The sequence below is a fragment of the Petaurus breviceps genome, unplaced genomic scaffold (assembly GCF_028583685.1).
Source record: "Petaurus breviceps papuanus isolate PSGF00001 unplaced genomic scaffold, PetGlider_PUasm1.0 91041, whole genome shotgun sequence".
NCBI lineage: Eukaryota > Metazoa > Chordata > Mammalia > Diprotodontia > Petauridae > Petaurus > Petaurus breviceps.
Genome location: NW_027187400.1, coordinates 24,197,165 through 24,215,439, shown reverse-complemented (window position 1 = coordinate 24,215,439; position 18,275 = coordinate 24,197,165). Strand labels below are relative to the sequence as shown.

Genomic DNA, 18,275 nt, shown 5'->3' with positions numbered 1-18,275 from the left:
ATTTTATAACTCAGAAACTCTCTAAAAATGGTGGTCTTTAGATGATGGCCACCTCCCAGGCCACCTAGCCACCCCTTATAATCTTCTTTTTAAAAATTTCACTATATCTTTGTTAATACATTCTAGTAGGGGTGGTTAGGTGGCTCAGTGAATAGAGCACTGGCCCTGAAGTCAGAAGGACCTGAGTTCAAATCTGACCTGAGACATTTAACACTAGCCGTGTGACCTTGGGCAAGTCACTTAACCCCAATTGCCCTGCCCTCCCCCTCCAAAAAGCAAAAAAAAAAAAATTTACATTCTAGTATATTTCCAGGAGTCAAATTCAAGCTCCCTGGTCTCCTTATAAAACATAAGACTGTAGCACAACTGTAGATATGACATTTAACCACTCTGTGCCTCAGTTTCCTTATCTGTGAAATAGAGATAACTATTCACACTACTTATTTCAAATGATTATTGGGGTAAAATACTTTGTGTAACTGTAGCTTAAAATTCTATGCAAACATCATTATCATTTCTAAGGGGCATTTCATTGTCTTTGAGATGGGTGATCACCTTTACAGAGGTGATCTTGTGTGAAAGTGAAATTATGTTTTTTCATAATTTTTTATGAAAAATGATGGTATTGTTTTGGTTTGTTTTCTTTTAAAACAGAAACCGCGTAACCGGAATTTATGAACTCAGTTTGTGCAAAATGGCAGACACAGGCAGTCCTGGTGAGCAACCGCCATTTTTGTGTGGTGTTACACTTACCCATGGGCACTACAAACACATGGTGGTAGTTATGTTGTTCCAGAAAACTAGAAAACATACATTTGGGATAACAGTAAAAATTTCATAATGAAAATTGTATTTTATTATAATGGACCTTTTCACGAGTTACTCTATTGAGAATGATGTCAAGTTTCCCTTTTCTTCCTTATACTGCAACACAATTTTGAAAATCATCCAGACATGATTTCTAGAATGCTGCATATCTTAGAAAAGTGTCTTCTAACTGCCTTCAAAGTATATATTTTGGTATAAGTTGATGGCTTTTATTCTTTTTATCACTAGCTCCTTGAACTGAAGGAAATCACATTCTCTGTAAATCTTCACATTCTCTAAATGAATGAGAACTTTTTAATCCCTAGTGGATTATTGCTTCTATAGGAAACATGTTTAAGTAGAAACCAGAATTTCATACAGAAAAGATGAGGCCTTTGATTTGAAATTAAGTCCTCATAGTCCTGAGAGGTTTGGGCTTTTTTTAACACCGTCTTTATTGAGACTTTTTTTTTTATATCTACTCTTCCAGAGAGCAGTCACTTTTAACAAAGAATAAAAAAGAGGGAAAGAAAACAGCTCAACATAAACATCAAAAAAGTCTGACAATATGCAGTGCTTCACACACAGTCCTCAACTTATACAAAGAAACTCCCTCCTCTCCCTTCTTTGGGGTCAATCTCGGTCATTAGTTTCATAGCAGTCGATTTCACTAAGTTGTTTTATTGTTTTGGCTCTTCCCTTTGACATTGTCACAGTCATTGCAAATCTTTTCCCTGGTTCTGCTCACTTCACTTTGGATCATAGAAGTCGTTGTGCACTTCTCTCTTCCTCCTAGCATAGTCATGTTCCATTATCTTTGTGTAGCACAACTTATTCTGCCACCCCCTAGTCACTGGGCATCTACTTGCTTCCATTTCTTGGCTACTTCAAAAAGTTCTGCGAAGGATGAATATTTTGATGTGTTAGTTCTTTCTTTGTGCCATTTCCCTCCTTATGACTGACAGTAGAATTTCTGGGCAAAGGGTATATTAGGAATATAACTCCAAATTATTTTCCAAGATGACTGGACCAGTTCACCAGTAGTGTGATAGCGGGTCCACCTTTCCACAGCCCACTGGAGGCTAAGCAATGTCTTGAAGAGTAAAGTTTAGAATTCAGGCATGCAGGGTTTTCCTTCTTCCTTTGTTTGGAGGGGTGGGGAAGACTGGGAGAAGCCCAACAGAATCTGCAAAACTCCAAGTCTGTGGAAATCACTGTTGGAGCACAGATTGGTGAGTTAGGGAGGATATTATAAAGTAAAGATGTGTTCTTCTGAAATGTTTCTGGTTTTTCCATTTTAGGTATGCAGAGAAGAAGAAGAAAAATTCTGGACACATCCGTGGCATATGTCCGGGGAGAAGAGAACCTAGCAGGCTGGCGGCCCAGAGGAGACAGCCTTATTCTTGAGCATCAATGGGAACTGGAGAAACTAGAGCTTCTACATGAGGTATCAGAGGATAGGGGTCCCTTTGATACCATCAGGGCCTTCAGGGAATCCTCTTTTCAAAGTGAGAGAGCACAGAAAAGCAGCTTCAGAAGTGAGAACTCCCCCTACACCCATCATCTCACACTATAAAGAAATCATGAGTTTGTTGTTCATTTGTTCAAACTTGTCCTATTCTTCGTGACCCCATGGACATAGCACACCAAGCCCTTCTATCCTCCACTATCCCCCAAAGTCTGTTCAAGCTTATGTTCACTGCTTCTGTGATGCTATCTGTCCATCTTATCTTCTGCAGTCCCCTTCTACTTTTGCCTTCAGTCTTTGCCAACATCAGGGACTTTTCCTTCGAGTCCTGTCTTCTCATTATGTGGCCGAAGTATTTAAGCTTCAGCTTCAGTATTTGTCTTTCCAGTAAATGATCTGATTGATTTCTTTAAGTATTGACTGATTTTTTTTTACCTTACTGTCCTTACTTAAGGGACTCTTAAAAGTCTTCTCCAGCACTACAATTCAAAAGTGTCGATTCTGCGACACTCAGCTTTCCTTATAGTCCAGTTCTCACAGCCAGACCTTGCTACTGGAAAAATCATAATTTTGACCATTTGTCAGCAAGGTGATAGCTCTGCTTTTTAGTAGACTATGCAGACAAGCCATAGCTTTCCTTCCAAGATACAAGTGTCCTCCTAAGTTCATGACTGCAGTCACTGTCTGCGGTCATCTTGAGCCCAAGAATACAAAATCTGACACTGCTTCCATTTCTTCTCCTTCTGTGTGTCAGGAAATAATGGGACCAGTTGTCAAGATCTTAGTTTTCTTCATGTTAATCTTCAAGCCACCTTTCACACCCTCCTCTTTCACCCTCATTAAGAGTCTTTTTAATTCTTTTTTCACTTTCTGCCATCAGAGTGGTATTGTCTGCATGTCTAAGATTGTTGATATTTCTCCCAGCAACCTTAATTCCGCCTTTCGATTCAGCCAGCCTGGCATTTCACACGATGTACGCTACATATAACTTAAATAAGGTGACAATAAGCAGCCCTATCGTACTCTTTTTTCCAATCTTAAACCAATCAGTTGTTCCATGTTTGGTTCTAACTGTTGCTTCTTGGACCATGTCCAGGTTCCTCAGAAGACAAGTAAGATGATCTGGTACTCCCATCTCTGTGAGGACTTGCCATACTTTATTGTGATCCATGCAGTCAAAGGCTTTAGTGTAGTCAGTGAAGCAGAAGAAGACATTTTTCTGAACTCCCTTACTTTCTACATAATCCAGCAAATGAATGTTGGTAACTTGGTCTCTAGTTCCTTTGCCTCTTAATCACATATTACTGAAGCCTGGCTTTCAGAATCTTAAGCATAACCTTGCTGGCATGTGAAATGAGTGCAATTGTTCAGTAATTTGAACATTCTTTGATATTACCCTTCGTTAGGGTTGGGGCTAAACTATTCTCTTCCAATCCAGTGACCACTGTTTCCAAATTTGCTGGTATATTGAGTGCAGCACTTTGACAGCATCATCTTTTAGGGTTTTAAATAGCCTGGCTGGAATTCTGTGACCTCCACTAGTCTTAGGATTAGCAATGCTTCCTAAGGCCCACTTGACTTCATTCTCCAGGGTATCTGGCTCTTTACCAGTAATCACACCATCACAGGGTGATGTTAAGATCTTTCTTGTATAGTTCTTCTGTATGTTCTTGCTGCCTCTTTTTAATCTCTTCTGTTTCTGTTAAGTCCTTACCACTTTTATCATGCCCATGCCCATTTTTGCATGAAATCTATAATTTTCTTGAAGAGATCCCTTGACTTTCCCATTCTGTTGTTTTCTTCTATTTTTTGACATTGTTCATTTAAGAAAACCTTGTCTCTCCTTGCTGTTTTTTGGAATTATGCATTCAGTTGGATATAGCTTTCCTTTCCCCCTTTCCTTTTTTTTCTTTTTTGCTTTTTGGAGGGCAACTGGGGTTAAGTGACTTGCCCAAGGTCACGCAGCTAGTTTTTGTGTTGAGGGTCTGAGGCCAGATTTGAACTCAGGTTCTCCTGACTCCAGGGCTGGTACTCTATTCACTGCGCCAACTAGCCGCCCCACTTTCCTTCTTTCTATGACTATTTGGAAAACCTCATCAGGCAGCCATTTTGTTTTCTTGCTTTTCTTTGGAGGGGGGATGTTTCTTTATTACTGTCTGCTGTACAGTATTGAAAACCTCTGTCCACAGATCTTCAGGCACTCTACCTACCAGACCTAATCCCTTAAATCTGTTCATCACCTCCACTTCATATTCATAAAGGATATAAATCTATATGGTCTGATTTTTCCTTTTTTCAATTTAAGTCTGAATTTTGCAGTAAGAAGCTCATGATCTGAGCCTCAGTCAGCTCCAAGTCTCATTTTAAGTGACTATAAAGAGCTTCTTCACCTTTGTCTGCAAAGTATAGAAAAAATCTGATTTTGTTATTGACCATCTGGTGAAGTCCATGTGTAGAGTTGCTTTTTGGATTGTTGAAAAAGTGTTTGCTTTGATCTCTTGTTAGTCTCTGCCCTGCTTCATTCTGTACTCCAAGGCCAAACTTGCCTGTTACTCCACTTATCTCTTGCTTTCCTCCTTCAACATTCCAGTCCCCTATGGTGAACATGACATCTTTTTAAATTTTATTTCTGAAAGATGTTGGAGGGCTTTATAGAACTGAGTGATTAGTGTTTGGAGCATAAATTTGTATTACTGTGCTCTTGGATGCTTTGCCGTGGTTTCAGACAGACAGCATTCTGTTATTTTGGTGGTTTTGCCTCAGTACTGCTTTACCCTTCTATTGACTAGAAGGGCTACTGCATTTCTTCCAAGGAATTCTCACCCACAGTAGTAATGAACCCTGAATTAAATTCACCCGTTCATTTGTGGATGACTTCCAGATGTCGGTGTTTCATCTCTCCATCTCCTGTTTGACCACATCCAGCTTGCCTCGGTTTGTAGAACTTACATGCCAGGTTCTTATGCGGCACTGATCCTTATAGCATCAGACTTGCTTTTTGTCACCAGCTCCATCTGTAGTGGAACTTCCTTTCCACCGTGGCCCAGCTGTTTCATTAGTACTGGAGCTACTGGTTGTCCTGCACTTGTGTCAGTAGTGTATTGGATACCTTCCAGCCTGAGGGGCTCATCTTCCATTGTCTTTTATCATTTTAATAATGTCCATGGGGTTTTCTTGGCAGAGATACTGGAGTGGTTTGCCATTTTCTTCTCCAGTGGATCACTTGTTGTCAGAACTCTCTCCTGTGACCTGGCCATCTTGGGTAACCCTGCATGGCATTGTTCATAGTTTCATTGAGATGCACATGCCCCTCTGCCATGTCAAGGCAGTGGTCCAAGAGGGGAAATCGTGATTATTCTTCCATTTATTTTTGGTTGCCTTATATCCACTCTATTCAAATTTGTAGCCAGTCTTAAGTTTTAGATCAGAAAAAGCTATGCTGCCATTGCTATGTTACCCCTTCTTGTCCCTCTCCGTGTTCCTAAGTCATTAATATTTGTGTGGATGCTTTTAGGTAGAGAAGACTCGTCACTTCCTGCTGCTCCGTGAGAAGCTTGGCGACAGCATCCCCAAGTCCCTGAGTGACTCGTTGTCGCCCAGCCTCAGCAGTGGGACCCTGAGCACCTCCACCAGCATCTCTTCTCAAATCTCCACCACCACCTTGGAGAGCGCAGTCACACCGAGTGAAAGCAGTGGCTACGACTCCGCTGACATCGAGAGTCTGGTGGATCGCGAGAAAGAGCTGGCTACCAAGGTCCCAGTCAGCCTTGTAACCTGGCGTGGTTGGGGACTAGGAAGGGGTGCTTTCACACGGGAACTGCCCTTCTTATTCTTAGTACTTTGTCAGTTAGCTTCTTTCCTCGTCAGAGAAGCTTGTTCTAAAGCAAATGAGTTGGTGTGCTGCTTTTTGTTCAAAATAGGGGATCCTGAGAACTAATGGTAACTGCTTCGTTGAGTGTTGACTGTTGTGGTTTGCTCAGGTTCCCTGTGGAGCTCTTTTCTTCTTGCCACATTTGTTCTCCGTTCACTGAATACCTTCTGTGTTCAGTGCATTCTGTGACGGAGTGAGGGAGAGAGCCAGAGCCAGAGAGAGAAGTACCACACGGAGTCAGGGTCTGGCAGGGCGAGGCTGTGCAGCAACTCAAGGGCAGAACAGGCTGGCCAGGAGGGAGCAAAGGAAAGAGGGTCCCTGACCAGGGCAGGAGGGAGAGCGGGGCGTTGCTGGGGTGAGTGAGGCCTTCCAAGAGCAGTGCTGGCCAAGGCGGAGGGCTGTGTGAGGCGTTCCCCTTCCTTATTCTGACTTCTGCTGTGGGCTTTAATCATTGTACTTTTCCTGTTTCTTGTTACGTGTCTGGGGATCTTCTGAATTTTGTTTTCTTTCTCTTCTCCAGTGCCTGCAACTTCTCACCCACACTTTCAACCGAGAATTTAACCAGGTGCACAGTAGCATCAGCGACTGTAAGGTGAGCAAATTGCTTAACCCTTAGTCATCATAGTAATATAGTAATGACTCTTTTCTCCAACTCACCTTACTTTTGTGTCTCCCAAATTATCTGTTTAGTTCCTGTCTATAATGCCTTAAATTAGGCATATCTGTGTTTGTGGGGGAAAGTGAGATCAGTCGAGAAATCGGCTCCTTGTAGTTGTTGCTGCATTTGAAATAACCCCAGCTCCATGAAGAAACAAGAGTGATGTTTGGAGTGGGGGAGGTGGGGGTGGTGACGAGAGAGCATAATACTGGGGAGGGAACAGTCGGAAGCAAAACTTCCTGATCCTGAAGCAAGTATTATTTCATCACAGACCCTATTCAGCCCTCCCTCCCTTGGGTGTTTCAGAGAGCAGTAAGATTTATGGATTGTCTTCTTACCCTGCTCCTTTCTCATGTGTGTATGTTCTTTTCACATACCCCCATTAAGAAAATAGCACATCCTGCCCCATCTTAGGAGGCACCACAGGGCACAGAGTGCTGGATCTGGAGACCTGAGTTCAAATCCAGATCCATGCACTTGTTAGCTGTGTGACCCTGGTCAAGCCACTTCACCTCTGTTTGCCTTAGTTTCCTCAGCTGTAAAATGGGGATTAAAAACACATCTACCTCTCAGGGTTGTTGTGAGAACCGAGTTAAACGATGTGTGAAATGCTCAGCACAGTGCCTGGCGCACATGGTAGGTGCTTGCCGAGCACTGTTTCTTTGCTTCCTCCTGTTATTGATTGCTTCTATTTCTTGCTTATCTAACCTATTTCACTGAGTAACTTTTCTATTTTTTTAACCACACTAAATGGTTTGGATCATAGAGTACATGGAGGGCAGTAAGGTGTAAGAGGCCTGCAAAGGTAGGACGGGATCAGGTTATAAAGAGCTTTAAAGGTCAAACAGAAAAACTTTGTGCGAGGTCCTAGAAGTAACAGGGAGTCTCTGGAGTTTATCAAGCAGGCAGATGAGATGGTCAGACTTATTTTATAATATACAGTGACCTCCTCAGACTGCATGCAATATCCCACATCTGTAGCACACCCCTAACCTCTCTGTCTTATTTAAATTAACAGAAATCTGTTTTCTTTCCCTTCTCCCCTACTCCACAAAAAAAAGAAAAGACAAATTCCTTGTAATAAATGTGCATGTTCAAGTGAAATCAATTCCCTCATAATGTGCATTTAAAGATATCTGTGTTTCCTTCTGTAGCCCTAAGCCCACCCTCTGAGGAGGTGGGGAGGGGGAGCATGCTTCATATGAGTGGCCATTGTTTTTACCATGGTTCTTACAGCCTCCAAAAGGCTCTGTCTTCACAGTGTGGTTGTTGTTGCAGAAATTGTTCTCCTGACTTCATTCACGTATGAAAACCACCGTGATTGTTTGCTTTTGTCATACTGACATTGTGCTGTAGCATGTTCTTCCTTCACTCACCTCACCCTGAATCATTTGTACAAGTGTTCCCAAGTATCTTTGAAATCATCTTTCCTCATTTCTCACAGCACAATCTTATCATATTCATATATCATATTCATATCATGTTTATTTAGCCCTTCCTCCCACCAGAAAAAAAAGAGCTGTTTTAACTATATTTATACATATAGGATCTTTTCCTGTTTCTTTGATCTCTTTTGGATCTAGGCCTAACAGTGGCATAACTGAGTCTTAGGCCCCACAATATTTATTAACTTTTTGGTCATAATTCCAAATTGTTTCCCAAAATAGCTGGGCCCATTCACGTGTCTACCAATAGTGTATTTCCCATAGCCCCTCCAACATTTATCATCTTCCTTTTTTGTTATCTTTACCAATTCTTAAGGTAAGAATCTTAGAATTGCTTTAATTCACATTTCTCTAATGAATAGTGATGTCATATCTCACATGGCTATGGAATAGCCTGGATCTCTTCCCTTGAGAATCTCCTGTTCATATCCTTTGGGAAACCCTTGTGGCAGCAGATCAGAGGATGGATGGGAGCTCCAGAGCACTGAGGGAGGAGCGCCGACTAGAAGCCTATTGCAAGAGGTGCCGGAGCACTGAATTGGCCTGGGGGCTGGGGTGACAAGGGGAGCAGAGGTGGCGTAGACAAGAGCTGGTGCAGAGGCTGCAGAGGTGGGACCTGGCAGTAACTCGAGCGGTGGAGAGAATGCGGGGGGTCAGAACAGAACCTGCCTCTGATCTCACCCAGCTCCTCTGCACCGCTGGCTTCTGTCCCATGACCTCCAGAGTTCCTTTACCTTATCGTAATCTCTTATCTCCATCTTTCCCTGTGCCTTATGGCCCTTACACCAGCTTGTTATCTTCTCCATGATCTTCATTCCCACTCCCCCCACCTCTTTCCTAGACCGTCATCCTTGCACCAGCTGCCTTGTCGTCAGTGTTTGTGAAGTGCTTACCATAATGCTTGGCACACAGTGGGCACTGTGTACATGCCTATTTCCTTCCCTTCCCCCACTTCCATAGCTCAGCATTTCAGTCTGAATGTCCTGTAAGTGTCTCAAACTCAACGTGTCCAAAATAAAACTCTAAAATTCAGCCCTCTTCCAAGTTTCCTTCTTTCTGTCAAAGGAACTACCATCATTCCAGTGTCTCACATTTGTAACTTTGGCAACATCTTTGACTTCTCATTCTTCCCCATTCCATATATCTAAACAGTTGACAGTTCTTGTCATTTCTAGCTCTGTAACTTCTCTGACCTCTATTCCCTTCTTTCCACTCACATGGCCACCACTTTAATTCAGGCCCTCCTTTTACCTATATTATTGTATCATATTCCTAACTCTAGTTTCTTCCCCCTCCAGTCCATCCTGCACTTTGCTACCAATAGAATCGCCTCTTTTTGACTTCTCAAACCCTTCACCACCTGGTCCCCACCTCTCTTTCCTGATTTATTGTCTATGTTCTGCAATTCAGCCAAGCTGTGCTTTTCTCTCTTCCATCTCCCATTTCTATGCCTTTGCACTGGCCGTTCCACTGATAACTTCCCTTTTTCCTGCTCGTAGTATTCCTTTCTTCAGTATCCAGCTCCAGCTTGAAGCCTTCTAGGGCTCTTTCTTCCCTAGCTACCAAATATTTAAGTTCCACATATTTATATGTATTTATTTTCTCTCCCTCTCTCTTCCCCCTTTCTCTCTGTCATTCCTTTCTCCCCTCTTCTCTCCCCTTTCTCCCTCCCCCTCCCACCCTTCCTTCCTCTCTCTTCCTCCCTCTTTCCTTCCTCTTTCTCTCTTTCTTCCTTCTCATCAAAAATATGGTGTTTATTAATAAATGCTTATGGAATGTTTGATTGAATGATTTAGTTCTCTTTTTTTAATCACTTGCCAATTCTTAAGACTCATAAAGGCAAAGCCCTTCAAATTCTAGCATTTAATGTTTTGTTTTTTTAGGGCAACTGTAAACCTCCTCCCCAGCTTTACTGATGTTTTGCCATAATCTAATGTATCCTGTTTTGTTTGTGTCTACAGTTGTCTGATATTTCTCCAATTGGGCGAGATCCATCAGTGTCCAGTTTCAGCAGTGCCACCCTCACCCCTTCATCTACCTGCCCCTCTCTGGTAGACTCAAGGTGCAGCTCAGGGGACCAGAAGTAGGTACCCCTCCCCCACTGGGGGATGATGACTTGTGTGTCACATGGCAGTGGTTTCCTTCTTTCTGCGGATGCTAGATTCCCTTTCTTACAGCATGTCTTTTGGTTGCCTCCAAAGTGTCCTTTTTTGTCTTCTTTCCCTTTTCTCTTCTAAATTGTAATTTCTTGTGTAAAAAAAAACTTTGTACGTTGGAAAAAGAATATCATTGTCTAAAGTAAATTTGATATGCTGCATAGAAAAAATATATATGTATATATTTATATACATATGTATATTTTTTATATGTATATTAATGATAATCTTATAAAATAAAAAGGACAGCTAGGTGATAAAGTGGATGGAGTGCTGAGCCTGGAGTCAGAAAGACCTGAGTTCAAATCTAGCCTCAGATACTTACCAGCTTGGTGACCCTGAGCAAGTCACTTCATTTTGTTTGCCTCAATTTCCTCATCTGTAAAATGAGCTGGAAAAGGAAATGGCAAACCACTCCAGTGTGTTTGTCAAGAAAGCCCCAAATGTCATCATGAAGAACTGGACACAACTGAAAACAACTGAACAACAACATAAAATGATGTCCTAAGACCATTCATGCAAAGTTTGTAAATTAAATAATTAAAATCCACACCCACAGTGAGCAAAATGTTATCTTATTCTTAGACAACGTTACTTTTGGTTGATGTTTACTTGGATGAGATATACAATGTATTTTTTTTATTTAATTCAATTTTTTAAATTAAATTTTATGTTTATTTTTAGTTTACATCATTCACTCCCACAAGATTTAGAGTTACAAATTTTCTCTCTGTCTTTCCCCTACCCACCATCCCAAAATAGCAATCCCACTGTATACCCCCTCCCCGGATCTGCTCTCTCCTATATCCTCCCACATCCCTCCTCCGACTTCCCGGTAGGGCAAGATGGATCTCCATACCCCAGTGCCTGTATACCTTATTTCCCAGTTGCGTGTAAAAAAAAAAAAATATTAGTTTTTTTTAAACATTTGATTTTAAAACTTTGAATTTCAGATTCTTTCCCTTCCTCCCTCGTCACCCACCCTCACTGGGAAGATAAGCATTTCCATATAGGTTGTACATGTGTAGCTATGCAAAACATTTCCATAGTGGATATATGCAGTGTGTCATTTTTAAGAGACTTATTTTGAATATGAAGAGAATGGTTAAGAAAGGGAAGAATTCCTTTCAAGACAGCTATTTGGATTCTCTGTTTAATTTAAGTTGTTGTCTCATGTGACATTAGTAAATTCTTTTGTTTATAAAACCCAACTTTAAAATGCATTATTTGCAGTACTTTTTGATCATGCAGATTTGCAGATTAAGAGATTAGAAATGTTTCAGAGAGTACAAATTAATAAGCAGATGTACTATGATAATGCCACAGAGCATTGTCATGGGCTCTGAATTAGCCTGTTCATGCAGCTTCTGAAAACTCAGACTGATTAAATATGAAATGAAACTGCTCCGTGAGACTATTTCCAGCTCTCCAAAATTGTTTGGAGGACCTCTAAGTCATGGTATTACACTGAGATAGATGATGTTTTTCACAGTGCAGTATTTTATAAAATGAATTCATAACATCACCTTCAGATTTTCATGAAAATAAATAAGGAGTAACTTTAATTTTACATCTCATGTTTCAATCCTTGTTTTAAAGGACCCCAGAAGCTAACTCTCGGGCCTCCAGCCCCTGCCCAGAGTTTGAACAGTTCCAGTTGGTCCCAACAGTGGAGACTCCTTACTTGGCTCGAGCTGGGAAAAATGAATTCCTCAACCTTGTTCCAGATATTGAAGAAATTAGACCTGGGTAAGAAGGATTCACATTTGGCACAAGGTTGCTAGGGATGAGGATAGCTGAATCATCCTGTAGACTTTCCTATTTGCCCTTCAGTGTAAGGTAGTTAGATTCCAAAAGGGGTTGTTCTTCTGAAAGCTATCCAGGTGAGGTCCCTTAAGCTGTCTCCATTTGGTGCTTCAAGAGGAGGGGGACTGGAGTTTCATACCTCCCTATGAGCTGCTTTGGGAGAGATTTCTTTCCTAAATTCAATTCATTAAAACTGTATTAACCACTATTATGTGCAGAACACTGTGGGAGTAATTGGGCATGTAAAGAGAAAACAGAACAGAACTCAAGCAGGTCTGTCAAGGACAAAGGAACCATCTGAGCAATGTAGGCTTGGGGGAGTGAGAGGGAGAACCTGAAAATGAGAGGGACTTTATCAGGAGTCAAAGTGTTCTTTCTAGGTCAACCTAGAAAGGGCTGGAATGAAGGCTGAGGGGTCACCCAGCATAGCTGGTACTCAGACTGCCAGATGTGGAGTACTGTGAAATGAGGATAAACAAAGAGGGTCTTAACTGCTGAGATAAGTGGGGAAGTACAGAGTAGACAAGTCAGGACACCATCAGAGCAGTCCATTAGGAAGATCATATGGAGAGCAAGGGGGGAGAAGTTAGAAGGATGTCATAGGCTAACATGTGTTAGGGTGGTTATAATGAGAGGGAATAGGCAGAAAACAGATTATTTATGGCCAGAAGGAGGAATGAATCAGAAATGACTCCAAAGTTTCAAGCCTTAGTGATTATTGGGATGATGGTGCCAGAAACAGGAATAAAACAGTTTTAGGGAGAAAATGTATTCTGTTAAGAACTTTTTGAGAATAACGTGCTGGTCTGGCATACAAATGAAAATCTACAGAGTAAGTAGTCAGAAATTTAGGATTGGAGCTTTAAGGGAAAGTTAGGGGTAAAGATTTAGATTTCAGAGTCATCTGCACCGAGTAAAAAGTTAAAAGTCATAGGAGTACATAAGATTGCCTGAATGAACCATTTGCCTGTTTTTGCCTGTTCTGGATGATTGAATGAATGAATTAAAAAAAAAAACCATTTAGTGCTTACTATAGACAAAGCACTTTGCTGCTCACTGGGGAATATAATTAGAAAATTTAGATAGTCACTGCTCTCAAGGAACTTTCATTCTAATTGGGAAAAAAGAACATAGAGTCAATTTTAACTATGTTAGATGAGTCATACATATTTGTGTGTGTAACCTTGACTGGTGGTCTCTCTTTTGTTGAGATATTAACTTCTCTTGTTGTCCTTCAGCTCAGTGGTCTCTAAGAAGGGGTACCTCCATTTTAAGGAACCATATTCCAGCAATTGGGCTAAACATTTTGTAGTGGTACGACGTCCATATGTATTCATCTACAACAGTGACAAAGATCCAGTAGAACGAGGGATCATTAATTTATCAACAGCCCAAGTGGAGTACAGTGAAGACCAGCAGGCTATGGTAAAGGTCAGTACTGACGTGTCCTGTCTCTACTGTAACACATGAGCAAAGTTGTGACCTTATTCTTTGTAGCATAGGAAATTGTTCCTTGATGCCCATGCCCCTTCTGAAATGTTCTGTGTTGCTGATTGTTAATGTGAATCAAAGCATCAGCCAAGGAGACATTTACTCACTATAAATGTGGAGAAGAGCCACCACAGAATCCAAATCCAAGAGGGAACCCCTGTATATTGAGGTCCTCCAGACACCCCTATGTGTGAATGACATTAGATTGACTGCAGAAAGCCCTGGAACAAGGCATATCTTCCTAAGTGAAGTCTGTAATTAGTGAAAATTTTGAGTTTGGTCTTACTGCCCTTTCAGGAAAAATTAAGAGTGCTTTTATCCAGACTATCTTGTACAGATTGATGGATGACCTATAGCATTCATCCATCAGTCTAGACATCTTGGACAGACATTGCAGACCGACAGTGAACTGGACTCAGAACAGGAAGAGAGCGGTATGGATTGCCTTTGGGAAATTGCAGTGGTGATCCCAAGCTTCTCTCTAAAGAGACCTTTTAATATCAGTAGCCTTTGGGTGATGTTAGGTGGCTGCAAATCATAAAATGTTACAGTCCCTGGAAATTGGAGATAAGGATCCTGAAGGGCAATAGTGAAGTATGTGGTGGGTGTAAACAGGTTGCAACATATTGCAAGGCAGAAATTAGTCTGGATAAAGTATTGTAAAAGATGTAACAAAAGGGGCGGCTAGGTGGTGCAGTGAATAGAGCACTGGCCTTGGAGTCAGGAGGACCTGAGTTCAAATCCAGCCTCAGACAATTGAACAACAACTAGCCGTGTGACCTTGGGCAAGTCACTTAACCCCAATTACCCTCCAAAAAGCAAAAAAAAAAAAAAGATGTAACAAAAGAAATATATGATCAAAAAAATTAATGTGGGCTGTTCACATGGTGAGAGCAAGGCGAAAACTGATGGGCAGCTCACACTTTCCAGTAGTATGATCTCTTTGTCAAGAGAATCAGAGAAAGCCACCCACTCCCCCACTAAGGTATTAAGTGGACCTGCTGTGGAAAAAACCTAAGGGAAGATATGGAGAGGCAGGCATGAATAGATAAGTGAATGAAAAAATCATTAATTAAGCCATTTCTATATGCCAAACCCCATGTCAAATATTGGGGAATACAAATATAAAAGCAATGACCCTTAAGGAATTTATGTTCTAATGGGAGAATCAGCACATATCATGGGACACTTTGATATGGAAAATTGTAAGGATCATGTATGAGGCCACAGAAGAATAGATTGACACTTCCTTCTTCAAGAATTATGAGAAAGTTGATTAGGTCATGGTTGTTGGTTACATAACTGGAAAGGGGGAGGGGAGAGGATACACCTGAGGCTAAGACAAGGTATTTATCCAGAAGTGTCTGGGCCTTGAAAATGATGGTCTGGGAAAAGCAGTCACCAATCAGGAGAGCCAAGGCCGAGAGACAGAATTGTCCTCAGAGCAGTAAAGTGAAGCTGGGCAGGCGGTGGGGGAGTAGGGAAAATGGCCAGGGCATAAGGGGTGAAAGGAAGCCTGCCTGGGAGCTGAGGCTTTGTCGAAATAGTGGCCCGAGAATGCGGTCACCAGGCATGATGGCAGGTTCTCCAGGGCAGCAGCTAGGTGACTGGGGAGGCTGGGGTTGGAGCTGGCACTTCTTAGTGAGCTCCCCAGGCCATTGGAGTGCTAGATGCTTAGAGAAGGTGTCGAGATGTCCTTCATTAACCCGAGCATAGTCTGAGTGTTGGCTAGTACTGCCATGTTTGTAGTGTTGCTTCTTATCTGCAGGGGGCCTTTGGCAAGCCAGCGAACCGTCCTCAAAATATGGGAAAGACCTGCCTTTTTACCTCAGTGGGCTGTTTGGAGGATGGAGAAAACCAATGTAAACTAAATAATGGCCAAGATCATTATCTTGCGATTTCTCAAAGCCCTTTCCTCTCCCCTCCACTCTCCCCCCAAAGAGGATAGTACAAATGTTGTTAGTTCATAATTAGAACTTGGAGCTCCAAGATCAGTCTCTTTCCCACTCCTTTGGCTGTGTGCATACTGGTACCTAGCATGGGCTCCTGACCAGGGTCTTTAATCCCATTCTAGTCCTGCTCTGTGGTACCCTGCTGCCTCTTGGTAAAGAGTGTAAAACCCTAGGAAATTGTTCATCTTGTTATCAACTCTCTTAACCTTCTGTGCTTTTTCCTAGACATCCAACACCTTTGCTGTATTCACGAAGCACCGTGGCGTCCTTCTGCAAGCTATCAATGATAAAGACATGAATGACTGGTTATATGCCTTTAACCCACTCCTTGCTGGCACAATACGGTAAGAAATGGTGCATTCCTTTCTTTCTTTTCCGTCACTTAGGTTTGAGTCCTTAAGAGCATTAGCATTTCTAAGTGGGAAGTGGTTTCTATGAATTGCTCACCAGATTCAATATAAAAAGGAGAAGATGCATTTAATATTTGAGCCTCGGATGAGGCCTGAGTAGCCTGAGGCTGAGGCGCCTCTACTGCCCACGAGATCTGTCCCATTCTATCCTGTCCTTATGCACGCTCCTTCTCTGTCTCCTTTCATTACCTTCATTACTGTTCTTTAGACTCTCTCCAGACCAGAAACAGGAGCCAGATTTTAGATTTTTTCAGTTTTGCTTTTCCACTCTTTGAGTCACAACCACAACTCTGGAAGTTTGTGTCGTTCAGCCTTGTGTTGATCATGCGGGAGGAAGTTGTGACAGTCTGGGCTTTCTGCCTGAGGCCCAGATCTCTGGGGGGCAGTAGCTTGGCTCCAGGCTCAGATCACAGAAGAGAGGCAGGAAGGGGACAGAACTGCAACCCAATTTAATTATGGTTTTTACCTGTCTCTTACAGGTCAAAACTCTCTCGCAGACGCACAGGTCCATTGAAGTACTGAGCAGATGCTGCAGAGCCCCCTCCCTCACCTTCAGAGAAAAAGGGTCACCACTCATTCTCTTTGTGCTTCTTGATGGTTCTCCTTGTATGTGCTCCTGTGGCTTAATTACTGCTCCTTCCCCACCACGCGGTTCGCTAGCCCTCTTGTTCCCCAACCCTTCTTGCTCTGTCCTCTTTTCATTTCTCCTCTGCTGAGAATACTACTAGTAGCATGTGGTCAAACAAAAGGAAAAATGGAAAAATGAGGGGATCCAATGAATCTCCAAATTTGTTTTGTTGGGTAGGGGCGCTCATTTTGGATTATTGGTTAACTACTCTGACCACCTTTGGTGTCTGTACTGCTGTCTTTGGATATTTTAGTCTGTCGTTGAAAACTGCTTCTGACTTTTCTTTCCCTTTCCTGATTTGTGGTGAGGTCTCTATCGTTTTCCCCAGGAACCTTGAACCTACGGGAAGGGGAAGGGATCCAGCCCCTTTGTGACTTGGATAAAGGGTCTTACCCTGCCAGAAACCACAGTCAGATTGCTTTCTCTGATTTTCGTTTTTCTTCCTTTTCTGACTGGTTTATCCTTAAGTTTCTTTATTATAGCCACAAAGTGGCTGTAATGAAAATCGGACACTTCACTCTTTGTGAAAATTAATTGGAGCTCACCTGAAATGAGATTCTGTAATAGTTTAGTTGAAGGTTGAGGGTATTGGGGAGAAAATTCTTTTGAATAGACTTAACGCAGTGGCTTTATTAAAGGAAGGTGACTCCACTGTTGGCATCAGGTAAGGATTATGAGGTATCAGCTTGCATGTCACTATGCCAGTAGGGTAAAACAGGTAGATGAGAGTTCTAACAAGTCATCACTCCCTGTAAGTCCCATGCAGCTGGTAAAATACAATCCCTGTGGGCCACAGGATTGGGAAGGAGAGTTGAGTCCCTGGGACTTGAAACGTATCTCCTTAGTACTAGTAATGTTACTGGGGTTGCCCTTTGGAATCCATGCATTGGAGTATGAGAATTAACCAGAAGGGGGGGGAATGTTTCATTTGTGATGAATGATAATAATAATATTAATATTACTGTTGTTAATTGATGAAGTCATTATTGACCCAAGAAAACTATTATCAAAAAGAGTAGTAATCAGGAGTCCCTGTCTTTGGTCCCACTGGCCTTCATCCAAGAGGAGGAAATATATTCCCTCTGTATCCATATATATGTCTAGCTTTATTTTGCAGGTCCCTGAGTTGAGACAGCCAAAACAAAATCTCCTGAGGTGTGTGTGTGTGTGTGTGTGTGTACATACATATGTGTACATGTACGTGTATGTGTACATACATACATACATAAATAAGGGCATACAAAGGAAGAAAAAACAATGTATGCCTGAACTCATGAGTTTGGTGTCAGATTTTTTTCCTACCCTTGGAGAGAAGCTATTTCTTTTTACTCATTCTCTGGTCCCTCCTGCTCTCTGCCTTTCTTCCCTACAGAGTTAGAGGGTCTTGCTGGAACAGAAAAGAAGGGACTGACTCACTATTGAGCCAGGGCACCCAATGTCATATCCCTTGAGGGCCAGTGTGCTCCCCTCTCATCCTCTCTGTTCTTTCACTGGCCATTGAGTTTTGCAGAAATGACAGAAGTGACAGAATGAAAGTCTCTAGGTTACCTCAGTTAATCTATTAGACACCTGGAGATTCTAAT

The 18,275-nt window shown here is 42.0% G+C and overlaps 1 protein-coding gene across 9 annotated transcripts in view; it reads left to right on the top strand.

Moving 5' to 3' along the window:
• The window catches only part of KIF1B (kinesin family member 1B), a 204,491-nt gene extending 186,216 nt beyond the window's left edge, over positions 1-18,275 (top strand). For all 9 annotated transcript variants that reach the window (XM_069079402.1, XM_069079404.1, XM_069079405.1 and 6 more), the window contains 9 exons: positions 655-716; positions 2,109-2,254; positions 5,790-6,029; positions 6,667-6,738; positions 10,211-10,332; positions 12,005-12,154; positions 13,450-13,642; positions 15,880-15,998; positions 16,544-18,275. In XM_069079402.1, coding sequence (XP_068935503.1) covers positions 655-716; positions 2,109-2,254; positions 5,790-6,029; positions 6,667-6,738; positions 10,211-10,332; positions 12,005-12,154; positions 13,450-13,642; positions 15,880-15,998; positions 16,544-16,586 — 1,147 coding nt within the window. In that variant the 3' untranslated portion in view covers positions 16,587-18,275. The remainder of the gene's footprint in view (positions 1-654; positions 717-2,108; positions 2,255-5,789; positions 6,030-6,666; positions 6,739-10,210; positions 10,333-12,004; positions 12,155-13,449; positions 13,643-15,879; positions 15,999-16,543) is intronic.